Source organism: Panthera uncia, chromosome X, assembly GCF_023721935.1.
Source record: "Panthera uncia isolate 11264 chromosome X, Puncia_PCG_1.0, whole genome shotgun sequence".
Lineage (NCBI taxonomy): Eukaryota > Metazoa > Chordata > Mammalia > Carnivora > Felidae > Panthera > Panthera uncia.
The window spans coordinates 52,361,874-52,384,049 of NC_064817.1; the positions used below are offsets into that span (position 1 = coordinate 52,361,874).

General features: G+C 36.1%; 1 protein-coding gene across 1 annotated transcript in view; it reads right to left on the reverse strand.

The window, feature by feature from the left end:
* Positions 1–22,176, reverse strand: part of OPHN1 (oligophrenin 1) — a 530,949-nt gene that overhangs the window by 327,201 nt on the left and 181,572 nt on the right. Inside the window, exons 4-5 of the mRNA XM_049643254.1 lie at positions 15,592–15,653; positions 10,187–10,258 (exon numbers count right to left, since the gene is read on the reverse strand). Coding sequence (XP_049499211.1) covers positions 10,187–10,258; positions 15,592–15,653 — 134 coding nt within the window. The remainder of the gene's footprint in view (positions 1–10,186; positions 10,259–15,591; positions 15,654–22,176) is intronic.

Genomic DNA, 22,176 nt, shown 5'->3' on the forward strand with positions numbered 1-22,176 from the left:
CCCATGGGGGAGGGGAAGAAAAAAAAAAAAAGAGGTTAGAGTGGGAGAGAGCCAAAGCATAAGAGACTGTTAAAAACTGAGAACAAACTGAGGGTTGATGGGGGGTGGGAGGGAGGGGAGGGTGGGTGATGGGTATTGAGGAGGGCACCTTTTGAGATGAGCACTGGGTGTTGTATGGAAACCAATTTGACAATAAATTTCATATATTAAAAAAAATAAAAAAATAAAAAAATAAAAAATAAAAACAACCTAAAAAAAAAAGAAAAATAAAAAAAGAACTTATAAAACTCAACACCAAAAATAAATAATCCCATTATAAAATGGGCAGAAGACATGTATAGACATTTTCAAAAGAAGACATACGGATGGCTAGCGACACATGAAAAGATGCTCAACATCACTAATCATCAGGGAAATACAAGTCAAAACTATAATTAGATATCACCTCACACCTGGGAAAATGTCTAAAATCAACAACACAAGAAACAACAGGTGTTGGCAAGTATGTGGAGAAAAAGGAACACTCCAGCATTGTTAGTGGGAATGCAAACTGATGCAGCCACTCTGGAAAACAGTATGGAGATTCTTCAAAAAGTGAAAAATAGAACTACCCTATGACCCAGGTATTGCACTACTGGGTATTTACCCAAAGAATGCAAAAATGCTAATTCAAAGGGATACATGCACCCCAATGTTTATAGCAGCATTATCTGTAATAGCCAAATTATGGAAAGATCCCAAGTGTCCATCAATTGATGAATGGATAAAGAAGAAGATGTGGTGTACACACACACACACACACACACACACACACACACACAAGAATATTATTCAGCCATAAAAAGTAATGAAATCTTGCCATTTGCAACAACATGGATTGAGCTGGAAAGTATAATGCTAAGTGAAATAAGTCTGTCGGAGAAAGACAAATACCATATAATTTCACTCAAATGTGGAATTTAGGAAAAAAACAAATACACACATCAAAAAAGAGAGGGAAAGAGAGAGAAAGCAAGAAAGAGACTCTTAACTATAGAGAACAAAATGATGATTGCCAGAGGGGAGGTGAGTGGGGGATTGGTCAAATAGGTGACGGGGATTAAGGAGTGCACTTGTTGTGATGAGCACTGGGTAATGTATGAAATTGTTGAATCACTATATTATACACGTAAAACTAATTTAACACTATTGTTAACTATACTGGAGTTTAAATAAAAAAACTTAATAAAGAATTGTAGCATGTAACCTGAAAAATACTCTACACAAGTTTCAATATTCACAAACTGAAAATGCATGTGCAATCAGCACTCATATAAAAAGCCAAAATATTACCAACTCCCTTAAAGTGACACTTATGCCTGACTTTGTCACTAATACCTCATTGTGGGGTAACCAGTATACTGGCTTCTAACACCATCACTTATTTTTGTTTGTTTTTAAATTCTATAAAAATATGTACACACAGCAGGTAATCTTTTGTGACAAGCTTCTCCCCCCTTGACCTTATATTTGTCAGATTCATTCATGTTGTTGTATACAACAGGTCTAGTTCATTCATTCTCATTGCTGTAAAAGTACTGTGAATTTATTGTGAATTTGTTTACCCATTAAATTGTCAATAGGCATTATTAATCTATCTTTTTTAATTTTTTTTCATAACAACCCCACATAATCTGGGTTCAGAGTGCATAAAATGGAAAGAGTACAATTTCTGGAATTACGAAAATCTGGTTGAAGCTTACTTCTGTTAATAACTTTGTGTCCTTGGACAAGTTATTTGGCCATTATGGGTCTTGAATTACTCATCTGTGGGATGCAGATAATAATGCTTAACTGAGTTAATATACAGCAATTACCTAGTATCTGGTAATTATTATAAATCATGTAAAATATTTAATATTGGCTTGGAAACCACTTATGGATTACTGTCACACAGCTTAGCTCTTGAGCACCTTGAGTATTTCACTCTTCTGGTTAATACATTATGGGGCCATTGAGATTCAAACAGGGATGAGTGGATGTGATAATTCAAACTCTTTGTAGCTGTTGAAAGTTCTTTGCTCCTGTTTCCTTCCTTTCTGTCCCAGGGTATACTCTCATATTTGGAATGCAGGGCAGACTGATACACCCTTGGTTTCACCTATCCTATCAGGTTGCATTTTGTTCCATCTTCTTAATTTTTTCAACCTCATCTGTTTCCAGAACAGGCTCTTTTCCTAAAGTTCTTCCTATGATCTCTGTTCATGGAGAAGAAACAGCAATAAGACTGGCAACTTCATACATTACTGTCAATGTCTCTTGCCTGACATCTGTTGGGTAAGAACACACTAATATCATAGCTTCCATAGAAGCTCTAACTCTCCAAAAAGTGAGTTAAATGCAGATTCAGATGTCTTAGGCAATTTGGCCCTATTATGTCCAGAGAATACACAAAGTCTCAATTCAGCGACAGTTCTTTGGCAAGGGAATCCTTGAAAAAGAACTGAAAACATAATACTGTGGACAATTCTGACAAGTCCAAAAAATATGAATCAAAGGGTACAAATACTTTCTCTGTCATGGGTCTACAGGAGATGACTAAGTCTTTATTCTGCCATCTCCAATGGACAGTCCAGCATTCTACACTGCTACATGAAAGACCCATTATGAACAGAACTGGACTGAGTTTTGTTTGTCCTTCCTTGACCTTGGTGCAGGATGTTGGGGGGGGGGTTGTTGCATGGTGGTTAGAAGGGGAATAGTGGTGGGAAGGCTTCTGTTAATCAAGTGATAGCTAAAATATACACATGGAAAATGACTCACAAAATTTGCATGTACAGTTACTTTTAAGAGGTAAGAGGAATAGAAGGAGTTAACTAAACAGGAGTCTAGAGTAGGGTGGTCAAAAAACTCTAAGCCTAGTAGACAGGAAATTAAGAGAAAAGGGTAAAGAAGGTGTCATCCTTGATCTATCCCATCCACCAGAAATTAATACTTATATTAATCCAATATAAGAAATGTGAAAATTCATGGACTCAGAGCCAAGAAACTTGTGTTAAAATTATGGAAATTTCACTTGCATTTGCCACTATAAAATGAGCCTAATAATAACCAAAAACAAGATTAAATTAAGGTTCCAGAATAGAATAGTACTGTTATCAACCCTACCAGTGAAAAGTAAAGGTGTGTCTGACAGGAGTCGAGGCTTTTAGTAAAGCAAGACAGAAGTGTTAATACTTTCATCTTACAAAGTCAGTCAAAAGGTGATGGAGTAAGAAATATGGGTTAAGTATATTATTTAAACAGTGGTGAACAACAGAAGGTAAAAGTATGTTATAGTTATTAAAAATTATAAGTGTTAGAATAGGCAGTTAGGCTTTAACAGGATGCCTGGAGGCCAGCAAAGGGCATATCATGCTCCATTATCAGGAAAGTTAGAGACCTGTCCTGACAGCACTCCAAAAACAAAGCCACAAGAAGCCATATCAAAACTACACAGGCCCAAGGCAAAGAAGGCCTGAGACCCTCATCAAGTGAGGGAGAAAAGGCATGAAACCCTGCTCCCAAAGAAATACCCTCCACAAATAATAAATATTCCATCCCTTAGTTTATAAAAGATAAAGACCCAAACCTGGGGCACAGTGTTCACTTGAGCTTGCCTGCTCTCAGATCTTAAGAGTGTACTCTCATTTTAATAAACTTTTCCACCAGCACTGCTCAACCACTGTGTCTGGTCCATCCTTGAATTCTTTCTGGTGATGAGAATAAGAGCCTCTGGCGACAACCATTCCCAGAGACAGGCTGGGTGGAGTCCTCAGGATCTGGGGGTCTCCCCAGTCCACCCAACAACAGGAGGGGAGGGGAAGAAAGAGGTATGAGCCATGATCCCCTCTGTTTATAGCAAGACAAATTAAATAATTTCCCAAGTAGATAAATAATGCAATAGCAATACAAGCATATTTTTTTAAAATATGAAAGTAACCACCAAATGGTGGAATATAAGTGGTTAAAAATGAATGTTTTTTGAGGAGTAGGTAAAGAATGAAGACTATTAAGTTTTTAAATATATTTGATTGCATTATTTTATTTTCAATTGTATATAAATTCAATTTTACAGTAGAAAAATAAAAGCTATTTTTGTCAAAACTTAAGGGTTGTAAAATGGGATTAGTCTGATTACATTGCAGATTACACACTAAAATTTGAAGAAAACAAATTTTCATCTAATTGCATATGTCCTAACTGCCATACAGAGATTAAAAGACATATCCTATTTAATTGGAAAAGGGAGACCAATAGAGTTTTAGCATAAAGAGTTGGTGTTCAAACTTTTTAGCCAATAGAATCCTATTATAAATGCAAGAGAAACTGTTCTGGCTTAAGTAGGGAGTTAGGAGCCCTACCAAGACAGTTTCTCCTAGGGAAAAAAATCCTCTGATGGAGAGGATACCTGGGAAATCATCTGACCCATGATTCCATGCCTGGGAAGCCAACTATCTGAGACATTTAGAATCTATTGTATAACAAAAGATAGTATCCAAGGCATCACATCAGAGTGGCTAATCAGATAGAGAATCTGTTGTCTTTGTGAAATGACTGTGTTGCAAAATGGCCTTTTGAGATTCTGATTATTGAAAGAGCCTTTCCACTAGGTCTTGGTTAGCCAAGCTGAACTTACAACAGAGTTCATTGGCCTGCAAATGGACTCTGCAAACAGAGTAACTTGCATTACCCAGGAAAGCCAACCCAGACCAATAGCTCAAAATCTATCACAGGAACCACAAGAGAAGAGTACCATTTGATTATCACACATCATTCCCCTCCATGCATGACCATTCACCTTTCCACAGATTTCACACAAGACATTTATTATTTCAAGAGGTAGTATCATCAGCATCATTTGAAGAGGCTAATCTTCTTTGAACAAGATGAGTTTATTCCGAATATGTCCCCTCTCAGTTCCCAGCACTCTCTTTTATTTACCCCGTTTGTTTGTTTGTTTGTTTGTTTGTTTGTTTTACTTTCTATGATAAGAAGACATCTTCCACATCCTGCAGAGCCAGAGACACAGTTCTAGTGAAATGAAACTTCTCCATATACCAGTAGTCACTTGGGAAACATTCATTGACCCTATCCTTCTCTTCCTGCCTCATTCACTAACGTCTCTTCTTGTGATTTTTTAAAATTCTTTTTAAATGTTTATTCCCTTTTGAGAGATGTAGAGAGACAGAGTGCAAGCAGGGAAGGGGCAGAGAGAGAGGGAGACACAGAATTCGAAGCAGGCTCCAAGCTGTCAGCACAGAGCCCGGACGCAGGGCTTGAACCCATGAACCGCAAGATCATGACCTGAGCCAAAGTCTGCCGCTTAATCAACCAAGCCACCCAGGTGCCACTTCTTGTGATTATTTTAATCAGAGTAAGACCATCACCAATTGGACAATTTCATGCAGAGTGTTCTATTCTCCCAGTTTTGCTGCCAATAACAATGATAATGATGATGATGATGATAACAAAACACTAACATATATTATTTGCCAGGTGCTATTTGAATAACTTTATATATATATATGTGTGTGTGTGTGTGTGTGTTAACTAATTTAATTAATTATATATCTATGTGTATATGAATTTTCTTCAAATGCTGCCTTTCTGTTAATTCTGAATCCAGAGAATCCACGAAATGTCAGGACCTTTCTATCAAAAGCAATTACTTGGACCTAAATGTAAGACTTGAAACCAAACACCTCCTAGAAGAAATCATAGGCAGTAACCTCTTTGACATCGGCCATGGCAACATTTTTCTAGATATGTCACCTTGGGAAAGGGAAACAAAAGAAATATTAAACTATTGGGACTTGATCAAAATAAACAAATTTTGCATAACAAAGGAAACTGTCAACAAAACTGTCACTGAACAAGAGATTTGTAAATGACATATCTGATAAGGGGTTAATATCCAAAATATATACAGAACTTGTAAAAGTTAGTACCAACAATTAAACAATCCAATTTAAAAATGGACAGTGAAGAGACATTTTTCCAAATAAGACATCTAGATGGTCAATAGTCACATGAAAAGATGCTCAACATCACTCATCATCAGGGAAATACAAATCAAAACCACAATGAGATATCACTTCCCACCTGTAACAATGGCTAAAATCAACAACACAAGAAACAACAGGTGCTGGCGAGGATGCAGAGAAAGAAAAAGCAAATGCTGTTGCACTGTTGGTGAGAATGCAAGCTGGTACAGCCACTGTAGAAAACAGTATGGAGGTTCCTCAAAAAATCAAAAAAAAAATGTGATATGATCCAGTAATCCCACTGCTCGGTGTTTACCCAAAGGGGGGAAAAACAGTATTTCAAGAAGATATGCACCTCTCTATCTTTATAGCAGCATTATTTACAATAACCAAGATATGGAAGCAACCAACCATTCATTGACAGATGAATGGGTAAATAAGATGTGATATATATTATCAGCATTAAAAAAGAAAGATCTTGCCATCTGTAAGAACACAGATGGACCTGGAGGGTTATTATGCTAAGTGAAATAAGTCTGACAGAGAAAGACAAATACCATATAATTTCACTTACATGTGCAATCTAAAAAATAAAACAAATGAACAAACAAACCAAAATACAAAATCTTAAATACAGAGAACAAACTGGTGGTTGCCAGAGGGGGGCAGGGTGGGGGCATGGGTAAAATGGATAAAGGGGAACAAGAGGTACAAACTTCCAGTTATAAAATAAATAATTCAACTGTAATTACTTTCTCTTGTTCAGTGCTACCAAATAGAAATTTAATGCAAGCCACATTTATAATTTTTAACTTTCTAGTAAGCATATTAGGAAAAGGAAAAAGGTTCTCAGGATCCTTAACAGAAACCCATGGGGGAGGGGAAGGAAAAAAAAAAAAAGAGGTTAGAGTGGGAAAGAGCCAAAGCATAAGAGACTCTTAAAAACTGAGAACAAACTGAGGGTGGATGGGGGGGGGGGGGGAGGGAGGGGAGGGTGGGTGATGGGTATTGAGGAGGGCACCTTTTGGGATGAGCACTGGGTGTTGTATGGAAACCAATTTGACAATAAACTTCATATATTGAAAAAAATAAAAAAAAGGAAAAAGAAACAGGTGAAATTTATCTCAACAATATATTTAACACACTATATCCAAAAGAGTACCACTTCAACATGTGATCAATATAAAATATTAATGATATTTAAAATTTTCACACTACCTTCAAAATCTAGCACATATTTTACATTTATAGCACACTAAATTCTGACTAGTCAATTTCTACTACTACTGTATAGATGCACATTTAATCACCCTTAGAATTTCACACAGAATATTAGATTAGGAATTATTTGCCCATCATTTTTTGTACATATGACAAAACTGAGGTCCAGAGAGAAGTGAGATCTCTCATAAAGTGAAATGAGCCCCAGACGTACAATCAAGAAAACTGAATTCAAACCCAAGCTCTGCCACTTCCTGGCTGAATGGCTTTAGACACTACACCTCACTGAACCTTAGTATCTTCATCTGTAAAAAATGGATAGTAACTTCTACTTTACAAGGTTCTGAGGTTCAAATGAGAACACACACCTCTCTCTGTAATGGCCTGGCAAAGCACATACCACTACCAATTAAGTCACAGAGCCAACTAGCAGAAGTGCTGGGTGTATCAGTCTGGGCCCAGACAAAAGACAAAAACCACTACATAGAATTATTAAACTACAAACTTGTTAAACTAAAAAGAAAGTAACTATAATATATAAGGAAACTCTTTACAGTACCCTGAGGCTGAGAGAAGGCACACAAGGAAGGGGAAATCTGGAAGGGGTTCCAAACTCATTGGAAAAGGTGTAATTTAAGCAAAGAAATTAGTTTAAATTGGTTTGGCCTGGTGGTCCACAGTTACTAGGTAAGCAGGAGGCAACTCTCCAGAGCGCAGGTAGTACTATAGAGAGAATGGGAACCTTCTAGGTTGCAGATAAGCATTGCAGGACCAGCCTGCCTCAGGAGGAACCTCCTAGAATTCAAATAGGCTGTGTGGGAGCTGGCAGAGAAATCATGGAGCAGCAACTCTGTTATGGACCTTCAGTCAGCTGGTGGGATAGGTGGGGGCCCTACAGAGGGAAGCTAGGGGACAGCATGAGTGGGGAAGCTTTCAGGGAGAGACCTAAACTGAGAGACCAGCAGGAAAGTTATCACCAGGCCAGGCAGAGAGGCTTCAAGGTCACTGAGGGACTATGTGTTTTGGATGTGTGACTGGTTCAGAGCCTCACCAGATAGCTCACTCCCTCTCTACTGACGCCCACTTGCAGCAGCTGAAAACTTCAGGAGAGCCCCTTCTCCCTGCAATATCCCTCCAGCACCCTCTACTGAGAAAGCTTAACAGCATGTATAAAGGAGTGATGCTTAAAGGAATTCTGTCCAATTTCATAGAACATGTATTAAGAAGTGCTGGAACTGAGAGGCAATAATTGGAAAACACACAGAGGTAGACTGAAAGCTGTATTTTCTAGTCTTTAGTTCAGTGCTCTATTACCCCCAAATTTTACTACTAGGATAATTCTAGACAGACTGAAAAACAACACTCATACTGAGAGTTGGTCACTTTCCTTTTAGGTGTGCAAGTTGACCTTACCAGTAAAGAAGTAGGAAAAAAAAGACTGATAGGAATATAGGAATTTAAGCTTTCTGAGTCTCTGTTTCTTCATTGGGATAATGAATATTATACATCCCACCTCATAGATTTGCTGTAATAATTAAGGAAGACAGCATATGTAAAATCCTCAGCACAGGCCTGGGACATAGGAAATATATGTTAGAAACTTGTTTCCCTCAGATGATATGGGGTCAACCAATGCAGCATATTTTTACTGTGCTTTTTCCTAATATCATTCAGGAGCGAAAGTAGACTAACTGTGAAGATTCTCAAATTGTCTATGCTTCTTCATACTCTTTATTCATTGTTATGTAACAACTGTCACATCACTTAGTCAGTGGTTAATTACTTCCATACCACACTTGTGATTTTAAAGGTTCTTCTCTCCTTCAATTATATACTTTCCCAATTAAGTATTTATGTTAATAAGATTCCAGGTAAACTGAGTGGAATCCAGAATTACTGGGCTATCCAGATAACTCATTTACCCTTGATGTCAGTCACTCAAATAATGCCCATGTCAATCTGACTGATGATATCCAGCTATGGTATCACAGCCACTTAGTCTCCTCTGTTTTCCTACTTCCATATCTTCAATCCAAACTGCTTGTCACAATATTCTAGATAATAACCAGATGGTGTGTTCTTAGTCCTTTTTAGGACTACATGCTTGGTCAAGATGCTATATTTAGTTCTGGAAGACTATTTAGGTTACATGGCACACATATTGGAGTTCAGAAAATAGGCCTACACCTAGCTGAAAAAGAATAAATTTGACAATTTTTATCCCTTTATGAAACACTGGGGAATCAGATCCATGAGTAGCCAAGCTGGAAATAATCTCAGATTATCTGGCAAGGTGCTGTCCAGTAGAAATTTCTACAATGATGGAATGTTCTATATCTGTGCAATCCAATATAGTAGCTACTACCCACATGTGGGTACTGACTACTTGAAATGTGACTAGCATGACTGAGAAACTGAGTTGTTAATTTTAATTTATTTATATAACTATGGCTATAATATTGGACAGCAAAGATCTACATAGTATGGCTTAATGGAAAGAATGTGGGATTTGAAGCTAAAAAACCCTAAAGTCTAAATCCTGGTTACTGTCACTAACTATATAACTTTGATCAAGTTCTTTATCATGCCCAAACCTCAGTTGCCTCATTTGTAAAATGAGATACTACCAGAACCTCACACAATTGTTGTAATTAGAGAATGAATGTAAAGCATGAAGCCCAATGCTTAGCAAATATAACAGTAATTACCCTTTAAATAATACTTGTTATTATTGAGCTCCTCATTTTCCAGATGGAGAAATGGAAGCTCCAAAACGAGAACTGACTTGTCAACAGTTGCACAGCTAGTTGGAAACATGACCAGGCACCAATTCCAGATTTTCTCACTTTTTTGAATGATTCTTATATATATGAACCCTCCTCGCCCATAAAGAATGAAGGGTGGTAGCCCAAACAACTACTCAACTGCCGTAAAAAATATCTTATGTGGAGAAAATGTACCTTGGTGAAGCCTATTTGCTCCTTCCGAAAATTTTCCAGGGGTTTAATCAGCAAATCACTAGCATTGTGTACCTAGAAAAAAAAAGAAAACATATAAAACAACTTTCAGATTAGAAAAGATAAGATTCAAGTTTCCTTGTTACTAAGGCATTTCATTGTAATACATCAGTCTGCAAAATGTAAATTGATTTGCTGTTTTTTTTTTCCCATTGTTGTTACTTCCCCCCCCTCCCCATATTGGTCTTTTAAAATCTAATGATTTGAGAGGAAATGAGAGAAGGAACACTAGGGGCATTTCTCTGTATTTTTACTGGCAGTCTTATCTGAGTTTTTAATCGATAAATATCTATAGTCATGTCCAGAAACAGATATGGGGGCCTGAAGTATATGTGGAAAAGATAAGATAAAGGGAATGGAAAATGCATGAAAATACCAATTGCACGAAGTGCAAATAATTTCATGAGAGGGAAATGAGTTAGCAGTAATAGCATCAATATAAATTGTTTCCAGTCCTGCCAGTGTGTGTCATAAAACCAGAACATTTCCTTCAGAACTTGGAGTGTATTACAGCATCACAGAGAACACTGGACTAGGCCTTCAAATTACCTAACTATAGATGCTCTGAAGCTGCTAAAAACAGCCTGCCCAAATACTAAAACATTGACATTAATATGGGTCTAGAGATATAAAAACCCCATTTACAAATTGGACCCATTGCTTAGTGGTCAGGCAGAGATACACAAAGTTTTGTCTTCAATACTAACCTCTTGAAAAATTACACCTGTCCAAGGCAGAAAGTGGAGTTTGTTTTCTTCACTTGTCGGAATCAGCTGTATTTTAATGGAGGACCTAAAAGAATACATCTAAAGGGCTGGGTTTTAGGATCCATTGCATTAATTTTGATATAGTATAAGACAGGAAAATGAGGGACTGCCTTCCTTGTCAAATGAGACATAAAGTGTCAGTAAGACAAGATATATATTCATACCAAAAATAGAAAACAGAGTAAAGAGCCAGTTTTGACCAGTCCTGTATTCTCCATATTAAGAAGCAGTTTTTAGAGGCGCCTGGGTGGCTCAGTCGGTTAAGCGTCCGACTTCAGCTCAGGTCACGATCTCACGGTCCGTGAGTTCGAGCCCCGCGTCGGGCTCTGGGCTGATGGCTCAGAGCCTGGAGCCTGCTTCTGATTCTGTGTCTCCCTCTCTCTCTGCCCCTCCCCTGTTCATGCTCTGTCTCTCTCTGTCTCAAAACTAAATAAAAACGTTTAAAAAAAAAAAGAAGCAGTTTTTAAACTACCCACCAAAATGCATGGCAAGTTGGGGCATTAGTACATATTTTTTAGCTATGCCCTGCAGGCACTTTGGGTCTCCTGTTTTGTGTCTAGGTATGATTCAAAGTTCAACTAAATGGGCAAACTCTCACCCAATCAAAGCTCTACCAGAAGCCCTAGCACCAAAAATAAAGACACCAGTGATTCTGCTTGATCAAAAACAAGAATTCTTCTATTAAAAGTACTAGCACATCTCTTTTGCCCAACACACTCTACAGTTATGAACTGTGAATTGTGTGACATCAACTTTGTGTACCTACCTGGAAACAAATTATGTCATTGGTATCATAGATCCAATGCAGAGAGTCATTTTTCTTCTTTCCTTTTGTGGAACTTTTAAAACATGGCCACAAATTTTGTGACACTTCTCCTATTGAGGTGAGGCCTCTTCCCCCTCTACCTTTAATGAGAGTGAGTTCATTACTTCTTTGAACCAATAGAATATAGCAGAAGTGACACAATGTGACTTCTCAGACTAAGTCATAAAAGGCCAGCAACTTCCACCTGGTTCTCTTGGAACACTCCCAATGGGGAGCCCTGAGCCACTCTCTAAGAAGTTAGACTGACCTGAGACTACCAAAGTAGTGAGGCCAAACATACACATTCTGGTAAAAGTTATGTTCAGCCCAACCTTCCAGCCATCCCACTGAGGTGCAAGATAGGTAAGCAAAGCTGCTTTGGTCTCTCCACATCAACCCACCTCCCAGGTGAACACCTCCATATGAAGCAGAAGAATCACCCAGCTGACCCCTGCCTGAATTCCTGAACATAATGAGATAAAATTAAATGGTTTTAGGTTAAGCCACTGTATTTTGAAATAGGTTTTTATGCAGCAATAGATAATTAGAAAAAATTATTTCCACTTTCACCAAGGTAACACAAAAAAAGTGGTTACCTGGGACACACTGAAGAAGTTTGCTGTTGAATAAGAAGTAAACATGCCATTTCTAAGGAGAGTAATATGTGTCAAACCTCTATATGGATATTCAGCTGAGCCCTTGCATACACAGGCAACACAAGGATGGCACAGTACCAGTTTTCGTGATTCAAAGGGGATTTTCTTGCATAAGCAGGTGTACCAGCAACTTCTCACACAGGGTCCATAAGACCACTTGCTTTTTGTATGTTTGGCCCTAGGAAACTAGTATATGATTCACTGAAATTGGAGGCCATAGATTTCCCTTAATCACATTGGCAATATTGCTCCCAGTCTCCTACAACACAAATAGATACTCTGAGCCGCTTCCTTTTTTTGACACTCATTGGTAATTATATTACTTTCTGCCAGAAAACAGAGCTAGAGATATAGGAAATAGTCACACTGAAGCTTGGCTCTTTTTTTTTTTTTCATTTTGTTTTATCTTTAAATCCCTTAGAAGTCCAGCATCTACTCAAAAAAAGCCCTTTTAATTAAATATGACCTTTATTCCCCTTTCTGATCACTGCCTCCATTTCATAAATTCTCTAGGAGAAAAGCTCCTACCTTCTAACTCAGGATAGAATACCCAGCATGATAACTGATATTCTAAACATCTTAGGGAGTTTAATCAGATTCTTATTGCATGAATCCCAAATTAACACTAGATAAAACATTTAGCAGATTAGAGATGGTACACAATCCAGCAGTGTAGGATTGTCTGTGAATCTTTTATTGTTAACTAATTACCAAAAAAAGGATTTGAAGATACACTGTTTAAAATAGTATGGGTCTCTTTAGGTCATTCTTGGCAGTCCTCAAAGACAAACCTTGCATATTGCTAATAAGGTCCCCTTCAGAGTCAGAAAGGCACATAGGCAAGACTCCTATCCTTAATCATACAGGAAGTCTTTTATCCAGACTTTTCAAGGCCAACTTCTGAGGTTAATACAACATCCCACAGGGTACTATTTAAGAACACCACAGTTGGGAAATGCTTCCCCTCAATTCTTTCCTCCATAATTCCTTCAACAGTTTAAGTTCATTACAAGAATGACTAGACATTTGCAATTATCAGATGCTAGGGCTGTGAACTTTCTTCCTGTTCTTCTAAAGATTCGTTTGGTCTCTTCTTATAGAAAGGATAAAAAGCTGTTTAATACCTCAGATAACCCAGATTATCCATACTGGGGTAAGGAGTCCTTTTACCACAGTTCTAGGAAAAGGGAGAGGTGCAGTCAAGCAATGAATTCCTGGCACGTTGTGAAAGGCCCTCATTGAGCTTAACCTTCACAGCATTCCTAGAATTAAACGGGAAGTGGGGAGCTAAAAGTCAATACATGATTGAAAAGTTGTGGGCACAAAAGGGCACAACAATGGAAGAAGAAAATGAGTCATTCCTGTGGAAAAGATCCAGCAAGAAGGGTGAGAAAAACAATATCTCAAAAGATGAGTCCTACTTAAATATTTTAGAGCTTTATAATTGGGTAAATAAAAGAAATAAACAACTAGGGCTGAAGGAAGTACAGTTGAGCTTTCTAGTGGTATCTGAATGAAAAGGAGTTGAATGCGTTTGAGATCAACATTGGCAATAGTCCACAAACTCTTCAGGCAGAAGAAAATAGTTAGTAGAGTGTAGATTAGCTAGTGGGGGGACATCTACCAGACTCCAGAGAAACTACCCATATTGGTCCATCCTTAGTATCCCTAGAAGCAATTCTCTTAAACTAAGAAAATTCCCAAGTCAAATTTCCACAAGCAGAATCTTGGGGGTTACAAAAGATAACTACAAACAAGACTTACTTAATAAGTGTTTTTTGCTACATATAGAACACTTCATTATATCATTTGGAGCTCTTACAACAACTGTGGGAGGTAGGGATTATTTTCCTCATTTTACATATGAAAAAAGAGAGACAGCAAAATACCATGATTAGTCTGAAAACAACAATTAGTGGCACTGCCATTATTGGAACCTAAGTCTCTACTTCCCCTACCTCCAAGCCTTGCAACCCCACTTCTCTAGGAGCCTAGATAAAATCGTAGCACTATTCTGAAAAGCCAGTACCACCCTGCTGGAAAGGATGAGTAATGACAGATTGAAGAACTCTGGCTATTGGATAAATGGACTTCACAAAACTGAACTGCCCATAGGAAGACAACTTATCAAGAAAGGCAAGATACACCTCTCTTTGCTCTCTACAAAGTTCCAACTTTACCCTCACACCCCTAATCAAAATAAATATTGACCAACTTAGGTACGTTCACATTAGGTACAAATAGGTCTGGGTTGGGGCCAAGGACTTCCATTTCTAACAATTTGCCAGGTGACATTAGTGCTGCAGGTCTAGGGTCCACACAAAATGATTACTTTTTAAGCTGCTAAAATAGAGCTCACAAAAAAGAAAATATTTACTTAGGAACATATCTAATAAAATGCATACAAGAGCTATGTAAGAAACTCTGATAACAGAAATCAAAGAAGGGCTTAATAAATGGAAAGATAATCCATGTTCATAAATAAGAAAATACTTTTAAGATGTCAGTTTATCCCAACCTGTTCTATAGATTCAATGTACTACTCTTGATCAAATCCCAGTAATTCATTTGGTGGATGCTGACAAAATGGTTGTAAAGTTCACACCTAACATTAAGTCTTACTACAGAGCTATAGGAATCAAAATAGAAGAAAGGGATTATATGAAATCTCTGTTTCTATAAAACTAAAACTGCTCTAAAAATAAGTATATTATTTTAAAAAACAGACTTTAAATGTAAGGAAAGTTTTCACACAGATTTAAATAAAACAATTATATGTCAAATATAAATAAAACCCATATTATTATTTTTACAAACAGAGAAACAGATAAATAAATGGATAATATGTTTAAGAACACTAAAGGCCACAATTGCTTTGCACATGTTCAATAGCCTAGTTTAATGTCCTTTGAAACCCTTTCTCACTGATATGAAGAGGAATGGAGTTTCTACAATAATTTATTTCTAGCTAATGTTAAATTCCCAGGGTAAAAGCTTGAGACAGAATAACCAGATCTATTTCCTAAATATCTTTACTGTACTAAACAGCCATGAGACAAAATGGAAACAAGAGAGTACCAATCCAATGAATAAGGTCATGGCCCAGTGTTAGAGACCTACCATCATCATCCTTTCATTTTCTACTTCATTGAGCAATTCAGCAAATTCCTTGAAGGATTCAGCTAGAAGGATAGAATAAAAGATAAGACAAATTAATCACAGTACTTGATAGGGAGGTGGGCATAGACCTGTGTGATATGAGGTAGGGGCCAGTGCTCTGAGCCTGCCTGGACACTAGAGGAAGGTACCAACCAAAGGCTAACAGAAGAATGTGTTCAGTACCTGTTGAATATCTTTTTGTTTTCATTTTCTTTCTTCTTTTTTTTTCCTTGCCAATCCCTACCAAAGAGATTTTTTTTTCCTTCAGTTTTACTGAAATATAATTGATATACATACCACACAAGTTTAAGGATAGGATCTATTCTCTTAGCAACTTTCAAAATACCACATAGCCATACTAATTATAATTATCATGTTGTACACTACATACTCAGTTCTTATTTATTTTATAACTGTAAGTTTGTACCCTTTGATTACCTTCATACAATTAAAACAACCCCCACTTCTGGCAACCACAAGCCTGATTTCTATTTCTATGAGTTTGTTTTTCAGGTTCCACATATAAGTGGGATCATACAGTATGATTTTGTCTGATTTATTTCACTTAGCATAATACCATAAAGATCCATTCATGTTGTGACAAGTGGCAAAATATCCAACTATTTTATGCCTGAATAGTATTCTAATATACATATATATGTCAATATACATATATATGTATATCACAACTTTTAAATCCATTCATCTATCAATGGACATTTGTTTCCCATGTCTTGGCTATTACAAATAATACTGTAATGAACACAGGAGTGCAGATATCTCTTCAACATAGTGATTTCATTTCCTTTGGATATATACTCAGATGTGGAATTGCTGCATCATAAGGTAATTCTATTTTTAATATTTTGAGGGACCTCCACTCTATTTTCCTGAGTGGTTGTACCAACTTACATTCCTATCAACAGTGTGCAAGGGTTCCCTTTTCTCCACATCCTCACCAGTATTTGTTATCTCTTGTCTTTTTGATGACAGTTATCCTAACCACAGTGATATCTCATTGTGGTTTTGAATTGCATTTCCCTTATGATTAGTGAAGTTAAGCAAGTTCCATGTACCTCTTGGGTATTTTAATATATTATTTGGAAAACTGTTGATTCAAATCCTTTGCTCATATTTAATTGAATTATTTGGAGGTTGTTTGTTTTGCTATTGAGTTATATGAGTTGTTTATACGTTTTGGCTATTAGCCCTTTATCAGATATATGATTTGCAAATATTTTCTCCCATTCCATAGGTTGCCTTTACATTTTGTTGACTGTTTCTTTGGCTGTGCAAAAGAATTTTGGTTTGACATAGTCCCACTTGATTTTTTATGTTGTTGTGCTTTAGGTGTCATATCAAAAAAAATATTTGCCAAGACCCATATCAAGAAGCTTTTCCTATATGTTTTCTTCTAGGAATTTTATGGTTTCAGGTCTTACATTTAAGTCTTTAATCCATTTCAAGTTAACTTTTATGAATAGTGTAAGATCAGAATCATTCTTTTCCATGTGAATATCCAGTTTTCCCAGCACCATTTATTGAAGAGACAGTCTTTTCCCTATTGTATATTCTTGCCTCCTTTGTCTTAGATTAATGGACCATATAAATGTGGGTTTATTTCTGGGCTCTCCATTCTGTTCCACTGATCTATATGTCTGTTTCTGTGCCAGTACCATACTGTTTTGATTACAACGTTGTAATATAATTTGAAATCAGGGAGCATTAATGCCTCTAGCTTTGTTCTTCTTTCTCAAGACAAATTTTAGGATTATTTGTTGTAGTCTGTGAAAAGTGCTATGATATTTTGTTAGGGATTACATTCAATCTATAGATTGCCTTGGGTAGTGTGGATATTTTAATAATATTAATTCTTGCAATCCATGAGAACTATATCTTTCCATTTATTTGTTTCATCTTCAACTTCTTTCATCAATGTCTTATAGTTTTCATAGTATAAGTCTTTCAGCACCTTGGTTAAATTTATTCCTAAATACTTTGGTTATTACGCCCTTGCAAATGAAATCATTTTCTTTATTTCTTTCTCACATAATTTACTTTTTGTTTTTTTTTTAAACTTATCATCCCCTTCACTCATTTCTTTCACCTCAGACCCCACTTTTTTTTTTTTTTTTTTGGTGAAGTCTTTAGGATTTTGTCTACTTAAAATCAAATAGAGATAATGTTACTTCTTTCTTTCCAATTCTGATGTCTTTTCTTTCTTTTTCTTCCTAATTAATATGGCTAGGACTTCCACAACAATGTTGAACACTTGTCTTGTTCTTGATGTTAGAAAGAAAGCTTTGGAACTTTCACAACTGAATATGATGTTAGATGTGGGCTGTCACATACTGCCCTTATTATACTGAGGTACACTCCTCCTATATCTAATTTGTTGAGAGTTTTTACCATGAATACATATTAAATTTTGTCAAATATTTTTATCTATTATTTTTATTGATGGTTAATCATAATGCAAATAGTTTTTATTTGTTATGTTTACTTTACCATTATGAAATATTCATTTCAGGATACCTTTAATTACTGAACTTTCCTAACAAATTTGAAGTGTTATTTGATTTGTACAAATTTACAAACTTTCCAACTTTCCAAAATGCATCAACTTTGTTGAGTAAGGTACTTCCAAAGCCCTGACTTATGACTAAACAATAACAATGAGATGATGACTGGCATTTATTTAGTCCTGATGACCTTAGTCCAGCATTTAGGTCCTATAGTGCAATTACTATAAAATTAATCTCTTTACCCCACTTTTTTATCATTTTATTTTATTTTACTTTTTTTTCATGATGATGTGTATTATTTAATCCCCATATCCTATTTCACCAATCCCCCCCATAATCCTCCCCTCTGGTAACCCTCAGTTTGTTCTCTATAATTAAGAGACTGTTTCTTGGTTAGTCTCTTTTTTCCTTTGTTCATTATTTTTTTGTTTCTTTTTTTTGTTTGTTTGTTTCTTAAATTCCACATACAAGTGAGATCATATGGTATTTTTCTTTCTCTGACTGACTTGTTTCAATTACCAATATACTTTCTAGATCTACTCATTTCATGGCAAGATTTTCTTCTTTTTATGACTGAATAATATTTCGTTACACACACACACACCCCACATCTTCTTTATCCACTTATCTATCAATGGACACTTGGACTGCTTTCATAATTTATCTATTGTAAATCATGCTCCAATAAATATAGGGATGCATATATCCCTTTGAATGACTGGGGTTTTTTTTTGTATTTTGGGGGGTAAGTACCAGTAGTGCAATTACTGGATAATTGGATAGTTCCAGTTTTAATTTTTTGAGGAAACTGAATACTATTTTCTACACTGGCTGAACCAGTCTGCATTCCCACCAACAGAGCAAGAGGATTCCTTTCTCCACATCTTCACCAAGACTTATGTCTTGTATTTTTCTATTGTAGCCATTTTAACAGGTGTGAGGTGATATCTCGTAGTTTTGATTTGCATTTTCCTGATGATGAGTGATGTTGAGCATCTTTTCATAAGTCTCTTGGCATTTGTATGTCTTATTTGGAAAAATGTCTATTCAAGTCTTCTGACCATTTATTACTATTTTTTAAATTTAAATTCAAGTTAGTTAACATACTATAGTCTTAGTTTCAGGAGTACAAGAATAGGTATTAATTCTTCTTTAAATGTTAGGTAGAATTCATTTCATATATGAATTATGGTCCTGGACTTTAGCTTTTGGGAGTTGTCAAATGGCTTTTCTGCATTGATTGAGATGATCATTGACTTTTACCTTTCATTCTATGAATGTAATATATCAAATTTATTGATTTGCTCTTATTCAACCATCTTTGCTTCCCAGGGATGAATCCTACTTGATCTTGATTATGCTCCTTTTAATGTGAATCTGAATTTTGTTTTCTAATATTTTGTTGAGAATTTTTGCATCATCATGCATCAGTAATATTGGCCTATGGTTTTCCATGAATTCTTTCATAGTTAATATTTTATTAATCCTCACAGGCACCCTTAGGAGTAGCCAGGACTTCTCTCATTTCATAGACAAGCAAAATGATTAGGAAAGTGGGTTTTCCATGTAAATGGGTTTTCCATGTAAAAAAAAAGTGGAACTAAAATCTTGAGATTTGAGTTTGAGTCCCTGCTCCACTACTTACCAACCTAGACACATTTCTCAATTTAGTCTTTCTATGCCTCAATTTCGACATCTGTAAAATGAGCATATTAGGAATTATTACATCAGAGTAGTTATGGAGATATAATTGAAGAATGAGTTGTGTTTTTTTCTTGTTTTTTAGAAGTACTATGGTTGAGTAAAAAGCACATTTGATGTACTAACTGTGACCTTTGATAAGTTACTCAAATTCTCTGAGACTCACTTTCCTTACCTAGAAATAATAATTCCTATCTCACAGGGTTCTTTGATGAGTAAACAAGATAACATCAAGTATAGCTCCCAGAACACATGATAGCCAATCAATAAATGTTAGTTCTGTTTCTTCCTTGGTATAAGGCAGTTATACTTCACACTGGAAACACGTTAGAATTATCTGGGAATCCAATAAAAAAAAACAATAGGGTATCAATATAATAAATAAAAAAACAAGACTCAACTATATGCTGCCTACAAAAGATTCATTTTAGACCCAAAGACATCCTGAGGCTGAAAGTGAGGAGAGGGAGAACCATCTAACATGCTAACAGACACCAAAAGCCGAAGTAGCCATACTTATATCAGACAAGCTAGATTTTAAACCAAAGACTGTAACAAGAGATGAAGAAAGACACTCTATCATAATTAAGGTCTATATTGATCAAGAAGATCTAGTGATTGTAAATATCTATGCCCCTAATTGGAAGCAGCCAAATATATAAATCAATCACAAACATAAAGGAAATCATTGAAAATAATAAAATAATAGGAGACTTTAACACCCCACTTAAAGCAATGTACAGATCATACATGCAGAAGATCAACAAGGAAACAATGGCTTTAAATGACACACTAGAGCAGATGGACTTAACAGATATATTCAGAACATTTCATTCTAAAGCAGTGGAATACACATTCTTTGCAAGTGCACATGGAGCATTCTCATGAATAGATCACATACTGGATCACAAATCAGTGCTCAACACGTACAAAAATACTGAGATCATACCATGTATATTTTCAAGCCACAATGATATGAAACTTGAAGTCAACCACAAGAAAAAATTTGGAAAGACCACAAATATACGGAGATTAAAGAATCTCCTACTAAAGAATGAATGAGTTAACCAGGAAATTAAGGAGGAAATAAAAAATATATGTGGAATCAAATGAAAAAGAAAACATGACAGTCCAAACTCTTTGATAGCAAAGGCAGTCAGAAGGAGGAAGTATATAGCAATACAGACTTAAGGAGCAAGAAATGTCTCTAACACACAACCTAACCTTACACTTTAAGGAGCTAGAAAAACAACAGCAAATAACCACTAAAGCCAGGAGAAGAAGGGAAAAAATAAAGACAAGAGCATAAGTAAATGATATATAAAAAAATAGGAGAACAGATCAATGGAACTAAAAGCTGGTTCTCTCAAAGAATTAATAAAATTGATAAACTCTAAGCCAGACTTATCAAAAGAAAAAGAGAAAGGACCCAAATAAAACCACAGATGAAAGGGGAGAGAATACCAACACCACAGAAATACAAACAATTATAAGAGAATATTATGAAATACTATATGCCAACAAACTGGGCAATCTGAGAGAAATGGACAAATTCCTAAAAACATACAAACTACTAAAACTGAAACAGGAATAAATAGAAAATTTGAAAAGATCCATAACCAGCACAGAAATTTAATCATTAATCAAAAATCTCCCAACAAAGTCCAGGGACAGATGGCATCCAAGGGGAATTCTACCAAACAGTTAAAGAAGGCTTAATACTTATTATTCTCAAACTGTTCCAAAAAATGGAAATGGGAAGTTTCCAAACTTATTCTAGGCCAGTACTACTTTGATTCCAAAACCAGACAAAGACCCCACTAAAATAGAGAATAACAGGCCAATATCCCTGATGAAACTGGATGTGAAAATTCTCAACATGATAATAGAAAATCGAATCCAACAGTACATTAATAGAATTAATGTAATAGAATTGACCACAATCAAGTGGGATTTACTACCTGGCTGCAGGGGTGGTTCAATATCTACAAATCAACCAATATGATACACCACATAATAAAAGAACAGATAAGAACCTCTTTATACCCTCTCAATAGATGCAAAAAAAAAAGCATTTGACAAAATACTTTCTTGATAAAAACCTTCAAGAAAGTAGGGATAGAGGAAACATAACTCAACATCATAAAGGCCATATACAAAAGGCTTACAGCTAACAACATCCTCAATGGGAAAAAACTGAGAGCTTTACCCCTAAGGTCAGGAATGACAGGGATGTCCATTCTCACCACTGTTATTCAACATACTACTGGAAGTCCTGGCCTCAGCAATCAGACAACTAAAAGAAATAAAAGGCATTCAA